The sequence below is a fragment of the Penicillium solitum genome (genome assembly GCF_028829755.1).
Source record: "Penicillium solitum strain IBT 25940 chromosome Unknown utg000003l_segment0_segment0, whole genome shotgun sequence".
Taxonomy (NCBI): domain Eukaryota; kingdom Fungi; phylum Ascomycota; class Eurotiomycetes; order Eurotiales; family Aspergillaceae; genus Penicillium; species Penicillium solitum.
The window spans coordinates 3,020,191-3,041,487 of NW_027072123.1; the positions used below are offsets into that span (position 1 = coordinate 3,020,191).

General features: G+C 48.7%; 11 protein-coding genes across 11 annotated transcripts; 6 read left to right on the forward strand and 5 right to left on the reverse strand.

The window, feature by feature from the left end:
- Positions 1-143: 143 nt before the first annotated feature.
- On the reverse strand, positions 144-1,101 carry N7455_005069 (uncharacterized protein; the record flags this gene model as incomplete). The annotated part of the gene is made up of 2 exons (XM_040957557.2): positions 144-971; positions 1,036-1,101. The coding sequence occupies 2 exons, from the start codon at positions 1,099-1,101 to the stop codon at positions 144-146; spliced, it is 894 nt and encodes a 297-aa protein (XP_040811892.2).
- Positions 1,102-1,682: 581 nt separating this feature from the next.
- Positions 1,683-2,738, forward strand: N7455_005070 (GNAT family N-acetyltransferase; the record flags this gene model as incomplete). The annotated part of the gene is made up of 1 exon (XM_040957569.2): positions 1,683-2,738. The coding sequence occupies one exon, from the start codon at positions 1,683-1,685 to the stop codon at positions 2,736-2,738; it is 1,056 nt and encodes a 351-aa protein (XP_040811938.2).
- A 244-nt stretch (positions 2,739-2,982) lies between these two features.
- N7455_005071 (putative metalloreductase transmembrane component) lies at positions 2,983-5,199 on the reverse strand (the record flags this gene model as incomplete). Its single annotated transcript, XM_040957604.2, has 1 exon — positions 2,983-5,199. One exon carries the CDS (start codon positions 5,197-5,199, stop codon positions 2,983-2,985), a length of 2,217 nt encoding a protein of 738 aa, XP_040812015.2.
- A 1,303-nt stretch (positions 5,200-6,502) lies between these two features.
- N7455_005072 (3' exoribonuclease family protein) lies at positions 6,503-7,666 on the forward strand (the record flags this gene model as incomplete). Its single annotated transcript, XM_040957651.2, has 1 exon — positions 6,503-7,666. The coding sequence occupies one exon, from the start codon at positions 6,503-6,505 to the stop codon at positions 7,664-7,666; it is 1,164 nt and encodes a 387-aa protein (XP_040811995.2).
- Positions 7,667-7,847: 181 nt separating this feature from the next.
- Positions 7,848-9,719, reverse strand: N7455_005073 (aspartic endopeptidase; the record flags this gene model as incomplete). The annotated part of the gene is made up of 1 exon (XM_040957540.2): positions 7,848-9,719. The coding sequence occupies one exon, from the start codon at positions 9,717-9,719 to the stop codon at positions 7,848-7,850; it is 1,872 nt and encodes a 623-aa protein (XP_040811882.2).
- A 707-nt stretch (positions 9,720-10,426) lies between these two features.
- cyp1 (putative peptidyl prolyl cis-trans isomerase (CypC)) lies at positions 10,427-11,021 on the forward strand (the record flags this gene model as incomplete). The annotated part of the gene is made up of 3 exons (XM_040957551.2): positions 10,427-10,459; positions 10,510-10,551; positions 10,608-11,021. 3 exons carry the CDS (start codon positions 10,427-10,429, stop codon positions 11,019-11,021), a joined length of 489 nt encoding a protein of 162 aa, XP_040811997.1.
- Positions 11,022-11,773: 752 nt separating this feature from the next.
- On the reverse strand, positions 11,774-12,747 carry N7455_005075 (alpha/beta hydrolase; the record flags this gene model as incomplete). The annotated part of the gene is made up of 2 exons (XM_040957626.2): positions 11,774-12,524; positions 12,584-12,747. The coding sequence occupies 2 exons, from the start codon at positions 12,745-12,747 to the stop codon at positions 11,774-11,776; spliced, it is 915 nt and encodes a 304-aa protein (XP_040811976.1).
- A 796-nt stretch (positions 12,748-13,543) lies between these two features.
- Positions 13,544-15,680, forward strand: N7455_005076 (uncharacterized protein; the record flags this gene model as incomplete). The annotated part of the gene is made up of 6 exons (XM_040957608.2): positions 13,544-13,740; positions 13,795-13,960; positions 14,014-14,109; positions 14,177-14,874; positions 14,953-15,282; positions 15,341-15,680. The coding sequence occupies 6 exons, from the start codon at positions 13,544-13,546 to the stop codon at positions 15,678-15,680; spliced, it is 1,827 nt and encodes a 608-aa protein (XP_040812010.2).
- A 474-nt stretch (positions 15,681-16,154) lies between these two features.
- On the forward strand, positions 16,155-18,016 carry N7455_005077 (putative Rab geranylgeranyl transferase escort protein; the record flags this gene model as incomplete). Its single annotated transcript, XM_040957539.2, has 4 exons — positions 16,155-16,228; positions 16,280-16,398; positions 16,456-17,484; positions 17,676-18,016. 4 exons carry the CDS (start codon positions 16,155-16,157, stop codon positions 18,014-18,016), a joined length of 1,563 nt encoding a protein of 520 aa, XP_040812021.2.
- A 372-nt stretch (positions 18,017-18,388) lies between these two features.
- Positions 18,389-19,066, forward strand: N7455_005078 (seipin co-factor family protein; the record flags this gene model as incomplete). The annotated part of the gene is made up of 1 exon (XM_040957668.2): positions 18,389-19,066. One exon carries the CDS (start codon positions 18,389-18,391, stop codon positions 19,064-19,066), a length of 678 nt encoding a protein of 225 aa, XP_040811899.1.
- Positions 19,067-19,193: 127 nt separating this feature from the next.
- On the reverse strand, positions 19,194-20,893 carry N7455_005079 (uncharacterized protein; the record flags this gene model as incomplete). Its single annotated transcript, XM_040957665.2, has 2 exons — positions 19,194-20,423; positions 20,480-20,893. 2 exons carry the CDS (start codon positions 20,891-20,893, stop codon positions 19,194-19,196), a joined length of 1,644 nt encoding a protein of 547 aa, XP_040811975.2.
- Between the last annotated feature and the right edge of the window lie 404 nt (positions 20,894-21,297).

A 21,297-nucleotide genomic window follows, 5' to 3' on the forward strand; every position in this document is an offset into this window, starting at 1 on the left:
TTATTCGAAGGAAAGGTCAAACCATGACCAGACCAAACCAGACCCAGAGACGCCATGGGACATAACCAGCCCATCAAAACAAAGCTCAAACGCCGCGGACACCATGGTAGGAAAAAAAAGGGTATGAGAAAACAAATGGAAGCTTAGTCGGCGTTCTCGCTCTTGATGTCGTCGTCGTTGTCCTCAACCGTGAATGATTGCTTGAGCTTACTAGGCCCGGGTTTTGTGGTGGAGCCCTTCTTGGGTCCATTCAGCTTCTTCTTCTTGGTGGGGCTGGGACTTTCGTCGTCGTCTTCTGCGTAAGAGCGCTTGGGTGCCGATGAACTGGGGCTATTGCCATTGCTAGCTCCACTGTCCGTGGGAGTCTTATTGCGGCCGCCGTTGCGACCACCGCAGACGCAGCGTTCAAGGTGTTGGGCGAGACGAGTCATGACAAAGTAGCGCGGACAGATAGGGCACTTGGTAGTTGGAATTTCAGGAATGGTGCTGTCTCGGTCACCCTTCTTTTTCTTGGGGTTCGGCATGATTGCAAATAGCTTGCCGTGGACGTCATGACCTTGCGAATTGATCATGGGAACATTTGTACAGTACTCGGCGTTGGGATCGGGAGGGGGGCAAGAATTAGCTCCGGTGGTCGGGTACATGAGTTTTGGGAGGCGGCAATCTGGGCACACATGCTCCTTCACGGTTTGCATCGGATTGCCCTTGAGGAAGACCTTTCCGCGGTTGAAAACGGCTGCATCCGTCTCCATGCGCATACCCGCAAGCTTCTTGGTGTCGAGAACAATTTCTCTCTTTGTATCGGTCGATGTCTTGCTGGGTGCTTCCTCCGGCATGATTGCATCCTCCTCCGCCTTCTGTCGAGCAAGAACCACTGCGGACCGCATGCGCGCCACCTTCTCTTCGCGGTGAACCTTGGCCACCAGGTCGTGGATGATGTTCTGGAATGTTTCGTTCAGGATGTCGGTAGCCTAGACAAGAATTTATTAGAACCCGTATTACACAACCCCGAAGTTCGGTCAGGGCTAGTCATACCACTTTGGCGATCGTGCCGGCAGGGTAAGTCGGCCTGCGCCCACCACTGCTGTTGGAGTCGGCCATTTTCGGGTTGCGGCCGGAGATGGATGCGGCGAAGATTTCTCGTCCGGTCCTGATTGACCGACGGCTGTGTCTGCCCGCGACACAGGTAGTGAGTGCTCCGAACCGCTAGGTCCGAGGTTTAGTTCTCCATGTACTGGAAATCTATGCAGGGCTGACGCAATGGGTGCACGGGTGTAGGAGAGAAGAAAAGAAAGAAGTCCAAAACATAGAAGCCAAAACAAAAGGAAGAAAGAAGACAATAGGGATGGGCTGAATTGTATAGCCTAGTGTAATGCCTATTGTCAGTGACCTTCAATAATGGGGGGGGCGTGGTAGGATTAATAGCCAGAAACAATAGGGGAAGACAATGTGATCAACGAAGGTGTTCTATCGACGCATACGATAGAGAGCAGGCATCGACAGCAAATAGGGCACTGACCTATTGAGGTGTCTATTTGCATGCGAATGAAATGTCACTCGGGTAGATGAAGAGACGGATGAGGCTGGAGCAAGTTGTTCACTGGGCTTATCTCTTATCGTATCTCCGCATTCGCTGCCTCTCTGCTTGTTCTTTCACAAACGACCATTGAATCTGCTCCAAAATGGCATACCAGCTATTTGCAAAGAATCAGACAAGGCCAGCGACTTCTTCGTCTTCGCTGTCTCCTCCCCCGACCAACCGCCACTCTGCGCGACCTCCCATTCACCCTCCTCCAGTCCAGCCACCTCAATCAACCGTCGCAAACGCCTCTGGCCCGAAACGCTCGAAAGAAGAAATCTTTGTTCCATATCCTCATGATATTCTAGCTGGCGTGGCAACTCCACATCCCCATATAACAGTTGAGAAAGTCAACACGGCGCATATTCCTTCCTTGACGCGGATCACGGGCTTACTCCTTCCTATCCGCTACCCAAACTCGTTCTACACAGTCATCATAACCGATCCGGTGATCGCTTCTCTTTCGCGAGTTGCTATTTATCATGACCACCCAGTTGCTGCAGCACCGGGGTCCGGCGCATCTACCGGGACCGACAAAGTGATCGGGGGCATTCGGTGTCGGCTAGAGAGAGTCCGACAGGCAGAGGACGCAAACAAAGAGACTGAAATTCAAGGGAACAGAGGTCCCACAAATCTCTATATTCAGACCCTACATCTTCTCTCGCCATATCGGGGCAGTGGGGTGGCAGCATCACTGTTGAATTCGCTTCTCTTTGCGTCGCCGCCGGACCGCAAGGGCAAGGACTCATACCAGGTGTCCGAGCTCGTCAGGCACTATAACATCTGCTCTGTTACGGCACATGTCCACGAGGCGAACGAGGAGGGGTTGGAATGGTACATTGCGCGTGGATTTAAGGTTGACGGTGATGTGGCCGAATACTATCGGCGACTGAAGCCGTCGGGCGCGAAGATCGTACGACTAGATTTGCACTGGAATGAGGAAGATGAATTACATGCTCCGACCGAAATTAATGCCCAGACTGCAACTGCCCCCGGTGAAGTAGAAGACGAGGACTGGGAGAAGGTGGAGGCAGAGGATGGCGAGGAAGGTGACCATGGAATACAGCATTTGAACGAGTCGCAAGTCTTTGAAAGGCAAGATACGCCTTCGCGCAAGCGCAAGGCTGAATACGACAATCATAAGCCCCAGGTCGAGTGAGATGTGCTTTGCATGTGTGGCTTTCTGATATACCTTGGATACCCTTTACATTTATTTATACATCTGATTTAGATTAATGCATGTGCTGAATTAACACTGCGTGTGTGGTGATATTTTACTTGAATATGAGAAATGATCTCTCACCATATACAGTCTTACATGCGGAAATTGAGCATTAGAAGAACTGGCATAATATTCATATAACGTCATGGGTATCGAATCAACAGAGGACAGCAACGCTACATTAAATGTTATAGTTCTCGGCATGCAAAAAGATTTCATCTCTTGACGAGTCCATGATCACCTGCATCTGCAGTTTGGCTACCGTGTTGGCGACTTCAACCCGCATGCTCGGTGGACCGCAGACGAAAACACACGCACGGCGGCCAAAGGTTTTGGAAAACTCATTGACCATTTCAGTGATGTTCGGGCGGAAGTAATCAGTCCGCCAGTTATCGCGTCCACGTGGTTGATAATAAGCAAACCGTGGTGCAGACACTGCCGGTGGCCTTTGTGGCACAGGTTGAGGTGCGCCGAACCCGAAGTTTGGTGTTCCATAGCCATTTGATGCAGCGGGACCATAAGGATTCATGGTAGGCTGGTAGTATTGGCGGGTATTGGACGTATGGGTGGCCGTGTACGCATTGGGAAGAGCAGCGATACCGTCTTCATTCTCACGGCGCAATTGCTTTTCTATATCAGGATTGCCGGCAGCTTCATCGCGTATATAAGCCGAGTTCCGCTTGTCAATACCCTGGAGCATGCTGTATATCTTCTCCTGTACCGTGTCCCGTCCGACTTGATCATCTTGCTTCACGCCGGTGAGGAAGAAATGACAGCTCACGATGTTCGAAGGTGCGTAGTCACGGCAGATTCGTAGTTCTTCTTGGAACCATTCCATCGTCTCGGGGCTCTTGAGCGCCCAAATTACTTTGACCGACTTGGTGATAGCCTTGCCATCTCGAATCTTCTTGATGAGGTCAAGCAGTTGGCTTGCAATGGCGGTAATACCACTTCCTCCGGCAAAGAAAATCACATCATCGAAGGCAGCCATCTCGCGCTGCATACCACCGTAAGGCCCTTCTACAAATGCGCTGTATATTTTGTAGGGGCCATGTTCCAATGCTTTCTGGAATACCTCGCGTGTGAAACCTTGGAATGGCCGGAAAACGAGTGTCATATCACGATACTTTTCACCATATGCAGATGGGAAGTCGTCGCTGCAAAGAGAGGCAATCGTGAAAGGGTGGCTCTGGATCACAGAAATCCTTGGTAAACGCAGGTAGACATATTGACCGGGCCTCCAACGCATTTTGGTTGGAATGGTAATTTTGATCGCATTTTGCGGAAGAAGGGTCATGGCTGACTCTTCTCCGATCAAAAACGACGAACGCAAAGGGTGTGTCCAATTCAAGTAGAACAGCCGGACGGTATATGAGATCACCCAAATGGCAAGGGTTGTGAAAAGATAAGCCCATGATGACAGATAGTTCCTCGTGTGCCAGAAGAGCATCGCCACAAAGATGTACGAGACTGGGATATGAACAAAGACAAAAAGCTCATACATCCAATTGCGAAAGATTGGAAGGGAATGGATACACAACACAAGCAGAGGAACTAGCGCCGCAATTCCAGTCCCATACACATAGGCGTGCGGTGGGATGCCTATGCTATAGTTGACCAAAGCGCCATCTTCCCAGATTGGAGTGATGTAAAATGGGACCATGTGAATCAAACTGAGGAAGAGGCAGATATAGGCTGACCAGCGGTGCAGCCCATTCAGCCGTTCAGGGCTAAGGCCAGTCATCATTGTGATGAAATTTGCCTTGGTGCTGAGTGCGACAATCCAAGGGATCATAGCTACTGCGAGCATGCCTGCCCGAATAGCGAGCGGCGGCGACCCCAGCGCAATTGACCAGTAGTATAAGGGCTGTGGCACGAAACAGTACAATGTGACGAATATAAATGCAATCAGGACAATCGCCGTAACTCCCAAAGATGGGAAAACAAGCTCTATCTTCCCAACTCTCAGTACGGGAACTGGTCGGTAGAAGATCCATCTCGTCAAGGCAATTGCCTTGTTCAAGGGAACTATCCTAGCAAGTATCGATTCTTGCCTCTTAGGTGGAGAGACTGCGGTAGGTGATGGGAAGAAATGGGCGTTAGAAGCATCAGTGCCTGCACTCGGGAGCTCGTACTCGTCTGGTACTGAGTCGTCGCGAAAGATCTCTGGTCGGTTTTCTTTATAGAGGGCGATCCGCATCTTGTCGCCCCATTTATGCCAGCATCGGACGAAAGTAGTGGTTATCAGGAGCACGACGGCAAAATAGACAAATCCTACGCCATACTTTGCTGACTTTGACCATGGATCTCGCTGCATCTCAGCCGCCTCGGCCGCAGTTGTCGAAGCCGTGATCGGGACATGAATGCGCTTGGCGAGGGAAACGATGGTGCTCAACATTTTGAAGTGCGTTGGTCAGCAACACTAGTGATAGTTCTCTGTAATTTCTTCTAGTTAGATTTGTCGCAAGCAGCCTTGCACAGAGTAACCTGCCTTTAGGTATCACCGCACAAGAGGCTTCCTCTCTTGTACTATAGTCGGACTGAGCTCATATCTTTACCGGGCCCATCAATATTTGATTTCATCAAAGTCAAGAAGCGGAAAAGGAAATTTCGAGCGAATATCCGTCTAAATGTATGGAAAAATGGAAGCGGGGAGTCACACAAGCTTGCAGTCTCGGCAATGTGATAGCATAAGCCCAACAGCGGAAGATTGTGGCTGGTCAGACATTCAGCCAATCGAACACGGCAATTGCAGACCGATTGATCAAAGTACAGGCGTATCGCCATACTGGTAGTGATCGGAGTGCATGCGGAGTGATATGTGACGGTTTAGCGCTTTGAAGCCCAATCACAGGCGGGGATATTAGCAGCAGAGTGACTGGGGGTGACCGAGCCGCATTAGCGTGGTGGGGAAGATGCAGAACACTCAGGTTATCATTATTATTCTTCTCATTAATATTTATGTCGAAAACACCCATCCAATCATAATTCAACTATAATGTAGCTCATAAGCTCCGGCTGGTCGTGCCGGCCGAAATTACGGGAATCGTCGCACAGGAACTATGTATAAATAGACTCGGGTATCTAGGTTAGTATCTGTGGCTTCGTGAAAAGGCTATGGCGCAAACAAGTCGAAGAAACTGTCTATGCGGAGTATATGTATAGGGGTTTAGTAGCCGAAGCGAATAGCAACCAGTAGTAAACTGTAGTTCCCCGGACGATGACCTCCACAGCAAGATAGCACCATGCTTACCTATGTAGACAATCAAAAGAACCAACATTCTAACAATTTTTTAAGATAGTCATTTACTGTGGAGCTAAGGTCCTTCGTCGGTTCCTGCATAACGGCAATGATCTCTTCCCGCGGCATACAGCAGACAACTGTCGTGTCATATCCAGCCTTGAAATCTTAGAAAATCCCAGGCGCCCCGTTGTACATGAATTCATACCTTCCAGCATGCTCCAACATGAAAAATACTTAGAAAATCAGGTGGTTCCCCCAGGGCCATGAGACCGCTGTTGTGTCTATAAGGCCCCGTGCAAGTCTTGGCAGATAATTCAATTTCTGCCTGAGGCACCAGCGACAGCTTCGACCGCCTTCGATAGGAAATTATTCTGCCGTCTCATGCTCGTCGGCTTTTTCTGCGTCTTCGATCATTTTCATATTAGTCTTTGACACGAGTGAGACATTATCTTTAGTCATGGCGTCCTCCACTACCACAAGCAACCCGATCTCTTCGTCATTATCCCTTCCACCATCTCAGTTCGCCCGCCTCCAACCCCACGCCTACCTTCTCGCCCACCTCTCTCCTCCACCAGCGAGCAATCAGCCCTCAATCCGCGCGAACGGTCGTGCCGCCTCACAATTCCGTGTCACATCTGCCCATACCGGCTCTCTAACTCACACAAACGGCAGTGCAGTCGTACGAATCGGTGACACAACCGCTGTCTGCGGCGTTCGCGCAGAGATCCTACACACCAAGGACATCGCTTCCTGGAGTGTGTTGCAGGCCTCATCGGAGCAAAAATTCGACAAGTCAAATGACGCGGGAGTCTCAGAGTCCCAAGATGAGGAAGATCAAGGCCACATCCAAGATCTGAACCTACTTGTTCCCAACCTTTCTCTCAGCACTGGCTGCGCGCCAGGCTTTACACCCGGCGCACCACCTTCTGCGCTGGCCCAGTCACTCTCCCACCAAATTCTTTCCCTCCTGCACACCACCCGTCTCGTCCGGGCAGACGACTTGCGCATCTGGTATCAACCACCGAATCTGGACTCGGAAGAATTCCGCAATGCGGGCGAGGGGATGGACGTGGATACAGAAGAGAGCGGAGGCCCTGAGCGGGAAATCAAGGCATTCTGGGTGCTCTACATTGATGTCATGATCATTTCTCTGGCTGGAAACCCATTCGACGCGGCCTGGGCCTCTGTCTTGGCTGCGCTTCGGGATACGAAGCTCCCCAAGGCCTGGTGGGATGCCGATAACGAGACGATCCTTTGCTCGGATGATGTTGCCGATGCGCAAAAGTTGTCTCTGCGTGGTTTGCCTGTTTCTAGCTCGTTCTGTTCTTTCGAGGGCGATGCCGCTGCTGGTTGGAGGGCGGTTGTCATTCCCGATGCTGAGGAGCAGAAGCAGAAGGAGGGTGCACAACAAAGGTGGATCCTTGCGGATCCGGATGGATACGAGGAGGGATTGAGCCAAGAGCGGGCTTCTGTTGTTGTTGACAAGGAGGACGGGAAGACGGTCATTGTGAAGATGGAGAAGCATGGTGGTTGGGCTGTGGACAGTGATGATCTGCGCCAGCTTGTGGATGTTTCTGCTCAGAGATGGGATGAAATGAAGCGGATACTGGATCAATGCTGATCGAATTGATATGCAATACAAATGAATGATACCACTACAATTATTTCTTGCCATCTTGCTTTTAAATGGAGCTATGTATCTGAGTAGATCGAAATAGTGGCTCTTCTGTCATATTGACTATCCACAAAATAATCGATTTCAGCTAATCTATTTGTTCTGTTAGACTCAATCGAGGACGTCGCTAATTTGCTGGTTTCTTGTTTATCATGCTGCGTCGCCTTCTCTTCAATGGCGGTTCGTTGTCCCCGTTGACATCCCTGGAAATAGACACCTCTCCATCTTCTTCCTCTGTGGAAGTTGTCGGCAAACTTGTCTGGGGTTCACGTTTGGACTTGCGAGGAATTGATACGGAGAAGGATATCAGGTCCAAACTGTCACGGTCCTTTTTAGGCTTCTTCGTTTTGGCATCACGCCCGCCTTCTTCGGATGGTTTCTTTTTGGATTTGGAGTCATCGATTTTCTCTTCTTCGGGTTTCTTGTCCTGTGTTGCGCTCTCGTCTTTTGATGCACGCAGGTAATCACCCGAGAATATGCGCGTAAAGATGCTCTTCTGATCTTCAGAAGGTTTGTCCTCGGCTTCCTTTTCCTTCTTCTTTTCTTCTTCAATTTCCACCTCCTCGCCGTCAGAGAAGTCCCACATTGTGCCAACCTCTCCTCGAATAAGTGCAGTACCCCAAAGCGATATCAAAACGCCCGGTACTAGGTAGAGAAGAGCTGGTTGGGCATGATTTGAATATTGCATGGCAAGGAGGGTGGTAACCATCCCAACAACATAACCAAATATACTAGCTTTGAAGTAAATCTTTGGAAAACGCCGGGCATCGTGATAGGGAGGCTGAGGTTCCGGCTGGAGTGGTTTGACCGACGGCGCCCAGAACCGCTCTCCCCAAGCGCCGGTTGCCGACTGATACTCAGGCTTGACGGTTGCCTGGTCCGAACCTGCCGTACGTGCCATTTGAGCACCTTTCCGCTGGTAATAGAGGAATAGATCGAAGCGAAGTGCCAGCCCAACCATCATTCCCGGAATGACAATGTCGCCCAATCCAAGCATAGCCAATGGCACGGAGCCAGGAGCATCGCGAGAGGTGGGCGGGCGAGGGAACAGGAGCTTGATGGGTACATCTAACTTCGTTGCAACAGTGACCATCAACGGTGTGAAGAAGACAAAGTAGATATCGTAGAAAAATAAGGATCCCATAATGAGGGTTCCTGTCCAGAACGTGGAGGGAGACATGAATTGCAGGGTGCCATAGCAGAAGCAGAAACCGAGGAAGTTGGTCAACCACCATGGGTTTTCCACAAATGCAAAGTATCCTACAGCGGACAATGCAAAGATTCCGCTGATGATATCAAGGAGACCAACGAGGCATTTGAAGTCAAATAAGCCACGTATGTGAGCTCGCACCTTGAGACGCTGGTAAGAAACATTTCGGCACTTCCAAAGCAGTCCCAGTACCATACCTGGGAGTGGCACTCGGCCTAAACTCCCAGGAAGAGGTGAATGCCGGACGGAGTTTGACTTGGCTGGATGGTCTTCAGATGCCATGAAAAGTCGTTCGGACTGTTTCGCTTTCCACAATTGTCCACCTTGACGATAACATCTAGGGAAAATAAATGAACGAATCATCAATAGCACATCCTTCAGGAATGCAAAAGCAAAGAAGAGTCCCATTTGAGAGAAGTAGAAGCTAAGGATCTTGTTCAAGATGGCTGGATCTTCCAACCATTTGATCACCAAGTATAAACCACCGAGAGTGAGTCCCGCAGTCAACGGGAATATCAGGGCATCTGATGGCTCAAGCCCTTCCATCTTCTGCAAAGGGCCATGTCCCTCTTCATCATCCGTGTCATATTCATCCTTATCCTTGTCGGCTTTTTTCTTCTCAGATTTGGCGGCGGAGGAAGGTCTTGTCAAAGATGCATGTGCGCCTATCCAAATTGGAAAAAGAGCGGAAACAATTAGGTGTCCGTAAGTTGGCAGAAGTGGCCTCAAACGGTCGAAGTGGTAGAGGGCTTGTCCAAGAAGCTCGGCGACAGGGCTGACGTCGGCCATGGTGGACAGGAAATTGTAGACTATAAGCACAGATCAAATGACAGTGGATTGAAGCGAATAAAAAAAAGAACGAATCAGACCATAATGGCCACAAAGGGTTAATAGTGTGGGAGATTCTTTAAGGTAACCTGTTAACCTTCCAGGGAAGCTTCCCGGTGCACGGAGGGGCTTAGTGACCACAGCATAATTTAATTCACCGCCTTCCGTTCACATCTACATCACTTCCAGGGCTGGTCTACATAGGTAGTTTGATCACATTATCCATTCATCTCCTTTTTATTTCTAAGTTCCAAGATCCCTGCAGTTTAATTCACTAGATTCAATTGTCCCCCGTGTTATTCCTCATATATCATGGCTGTTCTCACGATTGTGCAATCTCCTCAGCCCACTAGATGACATAGATGCAATAGTACCATAAATAATATAGCTCTTTATCCTCTATGTCTCTCCATCATTTATTATGACCCGTATGCATTTCCCCGTATTTTCTCTTTCTAGAACTATGATAATTGTTGTAGTGTGGATTGTTACCTGAATCATATAGATAGGGCGGTACTGATTTTCTGCCTGACAAATTGGCCCAATGGGAATTGAGACCCGCATGGTCGCTGAGCTCCTCCGTAACGTTGGTTGATCCCGCTTCTTGCAACTCTAGGCTCTGTTTTTTTCGGCTCTTACATTCACGATCCTACACTCACATATCCATCATGACAACTGAGGTGGCTTTTGACACATCTATGGTAATTAGTGCTTCGTTGTTCACTCAAGATCACTCACTAACTCATCGCAGGGCTCCTTCTCCGTGGAGCTCTACAATACCCATGCGCCCAAGGTATGAGCCCTTTCGCAGAGCTTCTAGGGAATCCTCACTAATTTCTTGCTCTTCAGACATGCAAGAACTTTGCGACCCTCGCCGAACGCGGCTACTACAACAATGTCATCTTCCATCGCATCATTCCTGACTTCATGGTCCAAACTGGCGATCCCACTGGCACCGGTCGAGGAGGTAGCTCCATCTACGGCGAGAAATTCGAGGACGAAATTCGTGGAGAGCTGAAGCACACCGGCGCTGGAATTCTGAGCATGGCGAACAGTGGACCGAATACCAATGGTAGTCAGTTCTTCATCACCCTTGCGCCAACACCCTGGCTGGACGGGAACCACACGATTTTCGGCAGAGTGAAAAGTGGCATGAGGGTGATCCAGCGTATGGGACTGGTCAAAACCGGTGCGGAGGACAAGCCAGTGGATGAGCTGAAAATCATTCGCGCTCGGGTGGTTGAAGCAGGCACACAGGAGTGAGAGTTGCGCGGTGCAGCTTCATTCCATCGGATTACGACGGAGGATCATGCACGTCAAGTACCTCCCGGAAAAAAAACAGGTGTTGCCCAATTTGGGGAGTTTAGATTCCATCTGCGATACGGGTTACGGGTTGCAGGAACAACCTTCGGCGCGCCCGGCCCAAGTCATGCCGGGGCAGCATTGTCTTGCTGTTGTCTCAAGGTGCTCTATGCAAGCCTTCTGGACTCTACAAACTACAATATCAGAGTGGCAGAGCAAGGTACCACTCTAATAATGAGATTATGGATGTATCACTACAAAACGAACCGCTTCCATCAAATGTCTCCATCAAGAGCAGCAGATACAGAGTGACAAGAAATCTTATCTACCACCCCCAAACGAAGTCCAGTGAAGGACTGCGTCAATGAAGACCAGGCTACCATAGTATAGTAACCCGTTCTGTGCAGAACACCGGGAGTGGTATGGAGAGAGAAAAATGTTCTGCCGAAATTTCAGTTCATATAGTGGTGCAGACTAACCTCTTTGGGAACTGCTGAGTCATCTCTAGCCTCCGCCCGGCATAATCTTCCGCCTCGGGCAGATAGGCTCTACAGGTACTTATCAGCTGTCCTACATCGATGTATCCTCTTCTGTCGTTATTTTGTGACTACCTAGAAGATAGAGGGAAAGGAAGAGCGAATAGTGAATTTCCACACCCGTGTCTGCGGTTCGATTACACTAATAGAAGTTGCTGCGACCATGATCTTCATTTTTCATTCTTCATCTCCTTGATCAAGGAAATAGAAGATAGCTCCGCTCAGTGCCCCAGCAATGACACTGCCATGGTCTTCGTCTTCATATTTTCTTCGTACGACTGACCGTACCCGTCCACTCTGCAGAAGTCGAACAAACATCTGGTCGCAATTATCCCCCATTAGGCGTTCCTTGGCTATTGCCAACCGTTTTTCATATTCCTCCAGGGACTGGTTTCTCTGACGTATGGGAGACTGCTCAAGTGATCCATAGGCCATCCAAACTCTGGGCTGGTGATTCGATTCTGGCATGCTGTAGAATTGCTCTTCTTCCTGCAGCAGGAATCCATCGTTCCACCAAATGGACGGACTTGCAGCAAGATAAGCATTGAAACTTGTGGGGGCTGTATAGAGTGCATGGAGGGCGAATAGGGCCCCAAAAGAGTGTCCAAAAAGAGCAGTCTGACAGACTGATACGCGAGGAAATATCGACGAAAATACAAAACGGTGGACAGTGTTCGTTATGAAATTGAGGAAAGCATCTGCACCTCCGTACTCCTGAGGGTTGGACTTCCCATCCGGGGTTTTGGGCGAGTCATATTTCTCGCAGGGGGGAGTTAAATCATGGCTTCGACGAGGGCTGTAAACAGACCGGGTCAATGGGTAGGAGATTCCAATGATTATTGTTGATGTTTCCTGCGGTTTACGCATTCGCCGCCGTCGGACGATATCTGTTGCTGAAAGCATCATTGCATTGCCATCCACAATGTATCTGTAGGTAGTTTGAAAAGTGTTGGCTGATGATATATCCGCAATGGCGTCCTCACTTACATTGCATTGGCTTTGTTGACGATTGGCTGATCTTCGTTCGATTCCCACTCCAGTGGCCACGAGACTTGAATAAGATATTTCTCTCCCTGCTTGTTTACGACAAGCCAGCTCGCCATATTTTGGACATAGCAGTCCGCCTGTGTAAATGTCCACTGGTCTTCCATTGTGTGCTTCAGAACATGGGCGAGTTAGAAAGAGAATATTATGCCGCAGCAATGGTTTTAAAGGACGGGTTATTTTGAAGAACGAATCCATATGTTGTATGAGGCTAAAGCCCGAGATGCGCCTGTCCTGGCTAATCCGGCAAGAATAGCCGAATGCTGCTACCTCGGAACCGTTTAACAGTGCTAGGTGAAACATTGCTAGATGAAAAGTGACAAGACCCAAATCCCCACGGCTGCAAAGTGGGGGCCATATAATGAATTGCATGAGACCAAATCTGATCGGAACACCTCCGTTCCAAGCAAAGGTTACTTTCCCGACTCTGTCTTAACTCCGAAAGTGAAGCCATTCTCTCCCAGTGGATACAACATATATTAGCACGCCCTTGGCTATCTTGGCCATCTTGGCACCTTTACAAAATACGAAGGGACGCGTCCCTTCTCGTCTCAATTACCTGTTTCGGGCAAAGTTCGCTTTTCTTTTCTGGCATATGATTGATAAGATTAAGTTTGGTTTCCACTTTTTTATATACCTAGGTAATATTCGCGGTTTAAGAGAGCCTGCCTACTTCTTCTAGGAAAGCCGGTGTGGGGCGAACAAGTTAGGTCTTCCAATCCGTTCCAGCTATTCGGTGTATCGCTACTGTTCTTGCTACTTTTCGAAGGTAGTTCTGTGTATAGTGCGGCAAGATCCGGCTTCGTTTTTACTTTTGAGGACTAAGGCATTTTATTTAAATAATCTCTGTGTCCCTTTCCTGAGAAACATATGCACTCTCACTAAATATATGCGACTACCGCTATGGCCAAGCAAGAAGGGGACATGTCCATTGCGGTGGCACCATCAAACAATGAGAGCAGTCAAACTGATGAGAATGTTCACCAGGAGGAATATCTCGAAAAGCACCCAAGCCTTTCCAGCCTTCAACCTGGAGTCTATAGGGCTGATGTGCTTCGAAAGGCCTGGACCAAGCAAGGCTTGATCATTGTCTTTACAGGGTGTGTCATTGCAGACAGATTACACAGCAGATTCATTTACTAATAGCTGGCCAGACTGTTTTTGTGTACATTAGCTATCAATTTCGCCGATTATTCAACCCAGGTGTATGCTGCATACACAACCAGTGCCTTCAAGCAGCACTCTGCCATGAGCGCAGCCCGGGTGGTCATGAACATTGCGCGTATCTCCGCCTATCCCGTTGTTGCAAAGTTAGGAGATGTCAGTATTCTGGAGTTTGATAACGTTTTTATATTGCTTACCGTGATGGCTAGGTTTTTGGTAGGGCTGAAATGTTCATCTTGTCCATTCTGATGTCTGTTTTGGGTTATGCCATTTGGGCAGCCTGCACGAACATTACGCAATACATAGTAAGAGGCCTTCTCTCTAGATTCGCCCAGTATTTTACCCCGTGCTGATGATTGTTGTATTTCACAGGTTGCCGGTATCTTCGACGCTATCGGATCGACTGGATTTGCCCTTACACAACAAATCTTTGTGGCGGATATGACCTCGTTAGTCAATCGCGGTATCTGGTCAACGTTACCTGACTCTCTCACCACAATTCCGACTCTTTACCTTGGTACCATCGTCGCTCAGCGCATCCTCGATCATTCAACGTGGCGGTGGGGATGGGGCATGTGGGCGATTATCTTGCCTGTTGCATCACTACCATTGATCGGTACCATGCTGTTTTATCAACGTCGGGCACCATCTCCGATATCTGTGTCTGAGGCATTGGGCTGGAAAACCAGCGATGCCTGGTGGAAGAAGGTGTACCGATTGTTTTGGATTGAGCTTGACTTGCCAGGCGCTGTTCTCCTTGTGGCTGGATTGTCTCTCCTTTTGGTTCCTTTGTCCTTGACGGGCTCTAATAACAGTGGCGCATGGACCAACGGATCGTTCATCGCTATGCTGGTCCTAGGCGTTGTTTTCATAATAGCGTTTTTATGTTGGGACACATGGTTTGCGAAGAAACCATTCGTGCCTTACCGTATGGTCAAGAACCGCACAGTGGCAGCTGCATGTCTTCTTGGGGCATTGGATTTCTTCCATTATTCAGTGTTCAGTGTCTTCTTCACAAGCTACCTTCAGGTAGCTGGTAACTTCTCGCCGGGACCTGCAACCAGAATTGAGTACAACCCCCGCCCCATTTCTCACTGATTATACTCGCTGCTGTCTTTTCCTCCTCATAAGACTGACGTCAAATCTAGTAACTCCCTCCGTGTGGCCTTTCAGGTGGCCGGCATATTCGCGGCTTTCTTCATGAAATATACCAAGCGCTCCCAGATTTGGGTGCTGATCGGCGTTCCGCTCTGCGTTCTTGGAATGGGTGTACTTCTCTATCTGGTAGACATGGGAGATGGGCGCAGTGGAAATGAAGCATCTTTCGTGGCAGCCAAATCATTGATTGGTATTGGTCGTGGGTTCTACCAAACGGCTGCACAGGTCTCAGTTCAGGCCGTCGTCTCGCGGCAGGATGTTTCCGTTGTGACTGCAGTATTCTTCGCATCGATGAGCGTGGGTGGTGCAATTGGCACGAGGTAAGCAGCCACACCTAGTCATATATTTGATTCCCTTCTAACCGATGCTTTCAAATAGCGTCGCTGGGGCAATATGGCGAAACACTCTCCCGAACAAGCTGCAGCAATATCTTCCTAGTGAACTGAAGGGTCAAGCCAATTCTATCTTCGGATCAATTGTGGTAGCTCGAAAATATGCCATGGGTACTGAGGCTCGGGATGCCATTAATCGCAGCTACCGAGAGTCGCAAAGACTACTTGCGATTGCAGGCCTTGTTTCACTTTCCTTGATGCTTATTGTGATGTTGTTCTTGAAGAATGTGAAGCTGGGTGAAGATGGAAGGACAGAAAAAGAGGCAGAAGAGAAAGAGCAAGCTCATGGGGCCGCAGAGAAGGAAGCTGATAAGAGTCATACTTGAAGCATATATATCTTCGGGAAGCAACCAGGTACCTCTAAGAGGAACAGAGAAAGGCTCGTGTAGCGCATGCCCCAATGTTCAAAATTCTGTATAATACATGCCATTGTAGATAGTTGGAATTGATTCCGCCAAAAATATTATATTGTTTTCTTTATAAAATATTCTTCAAGGTCGATTTTAAAATATTTTTGTTGTCGAAGTCCTTCCAGGGCTGTCGACTGAAGTGGGGACCGAGTGACCGCCTTCACGCGCACTTCCCGCGTTTTTCTCCAATTTTTTCTTTTCTTCTTCTTCTTTCCCCCAACAACCTCAAGTTGATGGGATTTCCAGCATCGAAGCTTATGGAAAGACCGGGAATGCTTCAGTTGCATTAAATATCCCACTTTTCAACTTCATGACAGCTTGAGCTGCCAAATTTGGCTGTAATACTCGGACTTACCTGCAGCTAGGACTTTGTTCTTGATTTTACACACCATGGAAACTTTGTCAGACACGACTTGGGATGTGGTCATTGATGGGACTGGGATCTCTCAGTCCCTTCTGGCACTGTGAGTGACTATCTTAGGGTGGTTGTGAGTTGAGCACTCACACTCCCAAAGGGCCCTCTCACGATCTGGAAAGAAGGTTCTTCACATGGACTCAAACCAGTACTATGGTGGGTCAGATGCAGCCTTTAGTCTTGATGAGGCCCAAGAGTGGGTAGAAAAAGTCAATAAAGGTGAGTTATCTCTTGTGTGGCTGTCTGCTTCATGGCTAATATGACATCGCCAAGCAGACACGAGTACATCACTGTTCAAAGATGCCTCAATCTTCAAACTTGATGCTTCTCCTCTAAACGAGGACACAAGCATCTCCCCCAAACTTGCATCCAGCCGTGCTTACACCCTGTCCCTGTCCCCTTACCTTTTATATGCCCGTTCTCAACTAATGTCAGCGCTCGTGTCCTCAAAGGTCTTTCGTCAGTTAGAGTTCATGGCTGTTGGTAGCTGGTGGATTTACGCGCCTGAACAGCCGGATTCTAAAACTGGTGAGCTTGGTGCGGAAAAGGTTTTATACCGCGTACCGGGCAACCGAGAGGATGTGTTTGCTGCAACTCATATCAGCATGAAGTCCAAGAGAACCCTCATGCGGTTATTGCGTCATATCACCAAATCCAAAGAGGATGAAGCTTCAAATGAAGATGAGGATATGTCAATGCCCTTGAATGACTACCTGGCTTCCAATTTCAATGTCCCGGAGGAACTTCACAATCCTTTGCTGTCGCTGTCCCTGTCGCAGCTTTCTCAGCAAGATACACCCGCCAGCTATGCTGTGCCTAGGATCCAAAGACATCTGTCCTCCATTGGCCACCTTGGCCCTGGGTTTGGAGCTGTGATTGCTAAGTATGGTGGTGGAGCTGAAATACTACAAGCTGCCTGTCGTGCATCCGCTGTGGGAGGAGGCGTATATGCCCTGGACACGCAGATTAATGATTGCTTATGGCGGACAGGCTCTGAACATTCCGAACACCCTTTTCTGTTGAACCTAGGCAATGAAGGGTCTGTTCAGTCGAAATATTTGTTTACCTCGAAGAAGATGTCGGATACTTCCAAAGAAGGTTCGACACCATTGGTTGAGATTGCCCGCTCGATCAGTGTTGTGTTCGCTACTTTCCCGTCTCTTTTCCCTGTTACAGTTGAAGGTGCTCCTGTACCTGCAACTGCAGTTCTCATGTTCCCAGGGGATACGTTGGACAGCCCCAAATCCCCGCCGGTCTATCTCCAGGTTCATTCAAGCGATACTGGCGAGTGTCCACACCAGCAGAGTAAGTCAACCCCTGTGCAGTTCTGTCTGATATGTTCTCCCACACCGCTCGCATGATGATTTTTTTCAAAAACTTATCTACATTGCCTGAACTTGCTATGTTGAAAACCTTTTCACCTGATCACGAGCACCCTCCTCAAATTTTGATTCGTCAGCAACATTGTCGTTCAAGTGGCTAATTGATTGTCACAGGTGTTATTTATTGCAGTGTGGCACTAGCTGGACCGGAAGGTCAAGCGCTTATTGAGTCTGCCATGGATAGACTAATTCGGGCAGAAGGTCTCCCGGCTAGGGTGCTGTGGTCATTGCGATACACCCATAGCGGTCGTCTTGGCAATGGTGAGTCCCGGCATGTCACTGCCGAGGACGGAGTTCCTAACGGCTATGTTTTCCCTCCGTCGAGCCTCGATTTGGCATTCGAAGATGACACCCTCGACCTTGTAAAGCAGTCTTGGAAGAGAGTCGTAGGAGATGAAGTTGACGACGCCGATTTCATGATGTTTGACGATCGCGATGGCACTTCTGACCAATGATTCGTAGCATAGCGTTGTTTTGGATTACACCTTTCACCATATTTTCCCACCGAAATAGTCGACGAGATTATTCTATTCTTGATTTAAATATTACTGTTATTTAAACTATTACTGCTTCAATTTTCCTCTACAATGTACCGATGCGTAGTCTCAGGTGAATTAAATGCCATCTCTGTGGCTAGCGGTGACGCAGAATCAATATCGGCGCAAACCAGTTGGCAGAACGCCCCATACGTCATGTCATGTTACGCACCTGATTGATATAGATACTCCGGATATTTATTCGTTTCAGCGTATTTGTCCTTACTGGAACAAAGCCTACCTTCATCTCTGTGCCCTTATTGATCGCGAAAAAATCCCATAGCCCTCACAATGTCCCTCGATAATGTCACCAGCGGTGTGACCGGACAACTTCCTGCCGACAAAGTCCAATCAACAACCAGCGGAGTGGTTAAGAAAAGCGCACCAAAAAAGCTGAACCGAACGACAAAGGACCTAACCGACCCCGCCATCCCTGGTCAATTTCCTTCGGACGACGCTCCCCCAAAAGGCGAGGACATCGACAACAATCTCTCGTTTTCATCGATATGGTCCACCGTCACAACATGGTTCTCCACACTATTCCCCCAAGCCTTTGATTACCTCGAGTCCTACATACAGAGACTGGTCGCCTGGCTCCTCCCTCCGCCCCGTCAAGCTGCGATATATGAAGCTGCATTGAAGCGCCCTGCTGCATCAACCTTGATCATTTGTCAGATGATTTGCTGTGGGGTTCCTCTTCTGGTATTCTTGGCTGGTGTGTTTGTCTTCGCTGCAGTATCGATATTGCTCTGGGCTGTTCTGTCGTTGCTCATTCTTGGTCCGGTGTTGTTGGTCACAAGCATGATGGGCATGTCTCTGTGGGGCTGGGGTTGGATTATCTATGGTTTGGTCAAGTGGATTGATCAGCGGTTCTTGGGTGGTATAATTGCACGCTTTTGGCTTCCTCAGACGCAATCGGAGTCGACTGACGGAGAGGATCAGCCCGAGGAGGAGAAAAAGGACGAGTAATGCATGCATATTCCCGGGGGTTGAGAGGGCATGTGATTATGTATTTATGCTTTTTGGGTCATATAGCACGTAAAATTGGTATTGACATCAAACACCAAATTGTATAACATATGGTTCATATATAGGTTCAAACTACCTCAAGAGACACAAATGGTACCCCGGTGAAATTCTCGGGCATCGTGTACGTGATGTTGTAAAACACGAATTCGTTGACGGAGTGATCGGTGTTGTAAGTAATCGTATAATCCGGTTGTGCGTTTGTCGAGACCTTGACATTCAAACCAGGTAAACCTTCCAGTCCAGTTACGTTGAACCCGTTGTTGACCGTGAGGCCACTGAACAAGAAGTTGAAAGAAATCGAACCGTGCGCAGATGTTGCATTTGGATATGAGATGTTCAAAGACCGAGAGGCGGCCACGGCATGAATAGATGACTCGGTGACCCAGTGTGAAATGCAGCCAATTTTATGATCGTCAATAGCCCACTGAATGACGGCAGGATTGAATTGACTGGGATTGATACTAGGACCTCCGACAACTGTCTCGGCAACTGTTTCTGCGCCAATGGTCACATCTTTGGACATCCAAGCAGTGATATTGCGAGGATAAGTGTCGAAGGGCGGCGAATAAGCCTGCGAAGTATACATATGCTCTCCAGGGAATTTGAGCAAATTTGCCTTTGCCTTTGCAGGCAGAGATTTTACCATTTCAGGCATTGCCAGGGCGAATAGAGGGTAAAACGCGAAATCATCCTGATGAAACATTCCCAGCTTCTGCTGAGGGACGGGGGCCTGTTCGCAACCAACAACACCCCAAATAACAGCACCAGTAAGAGATGCATACTCCTTCATATCGTAGCCATATGAGCGATCCCAAGGGCCAGCGATATTCTTCAGATTTGCATTATAAAGCTGGGCAAGTTCATTCCAACTGTATTTGAGCATTTCCGGGCCATATTTCTTCAACAAGCTGTCACTTGTCCCGTACTGGTTCCAGAGAGCCAGTGCCCACATGGCAACACCAGCGTATGTGGGAGAATTAAATTCAGACAATGTGTGGTGCATGCTCCAGAGGTCGTAGATTTCCTGTGCGAAGTTCTCACCAGCGTTCGTCAAGTTTGCGTCTCCGACTCGTGCACCAACCCAGTTTTGGAGAATGGTCCGCATCAACCAGGGATTGGAGTAACAGGGGTAAGAATTGTCGCCATCAACTCCTCCAACACGATAGAGATCGCCCTTGGCTGCGATGTGCAAGGAGTTCTCCACCTTGGAGACCGTTGCTGCTGGAAGTAGGTGGCCATAATCATTCAAGGCCACAATCCAGGCGCAGCCCACGAAATCGCGAATATTCGGATCCCACTTGACGATAATCATATTAGAGAAATAGCATGTGAAGGAACAACGCGTGGACTTACCGAACTGTATGGACCATCGTCGGGATATTCCAGTGTTCCAGGCTCCGGTTCTGAAGGCGCTTGTTGATAGTCTCCATACCACTGTTTAGATGGATCGAGATATTGACCAGAGATGACATTGTCGAAGATACGAATGGCTTTTGCAACATCACCCGGTCCATTTCTGGCTAGCAGTTGGGGTGCATACCAGGCCGAGTGTCGACTATCATAGCGTCCAGGACTACTTGTTGAGGTAATCAGATAGCCCGCCTCGTCGTCCCAGTACTTGTCATTCCATTCGATGGCAGTATTGAACATTTCCACCGCATGCGATGACGCACCGAACCTGACTGGCCAGCTGTCTAGTGGAGCAGCAAAGACAATCCCGGAATTGTGGACGGCATTGAATCCCAGAAGAACTAGTGATAGCTTCATGATGTGTCGGAGATGTCCCGATACGAAAATGGCAGGCAAAAAGTGGCTTGCAAAAGAAGCTCAGTTTCTTTCACTCTACTTCCCACTGTGCCCTTGCTGTCTTTATACTATTTTCAATTTGGCTTTCGGCATAGCTCGTTTTGACTTTGTATTGTTACCATATAGTTTAGCTAGATGATACATAGGCACTGGGCACTGGGCACTTGGGTATAATCCGGTGATTTCGCCCTGATCTCCGAATATGCCGGTTAACTTTGTGTACAGCAGTGTCTACAGTGTCGCTCTTATCTTAAAACGGGCATCCGGAAATTCTCCTTCATTGCCGATTTATACCCCACCCTGAATCTCCAAGAACTTCCCCGCTCAAAAGAAATGGAAACAAAGGGATGATCTCACCGCTAATC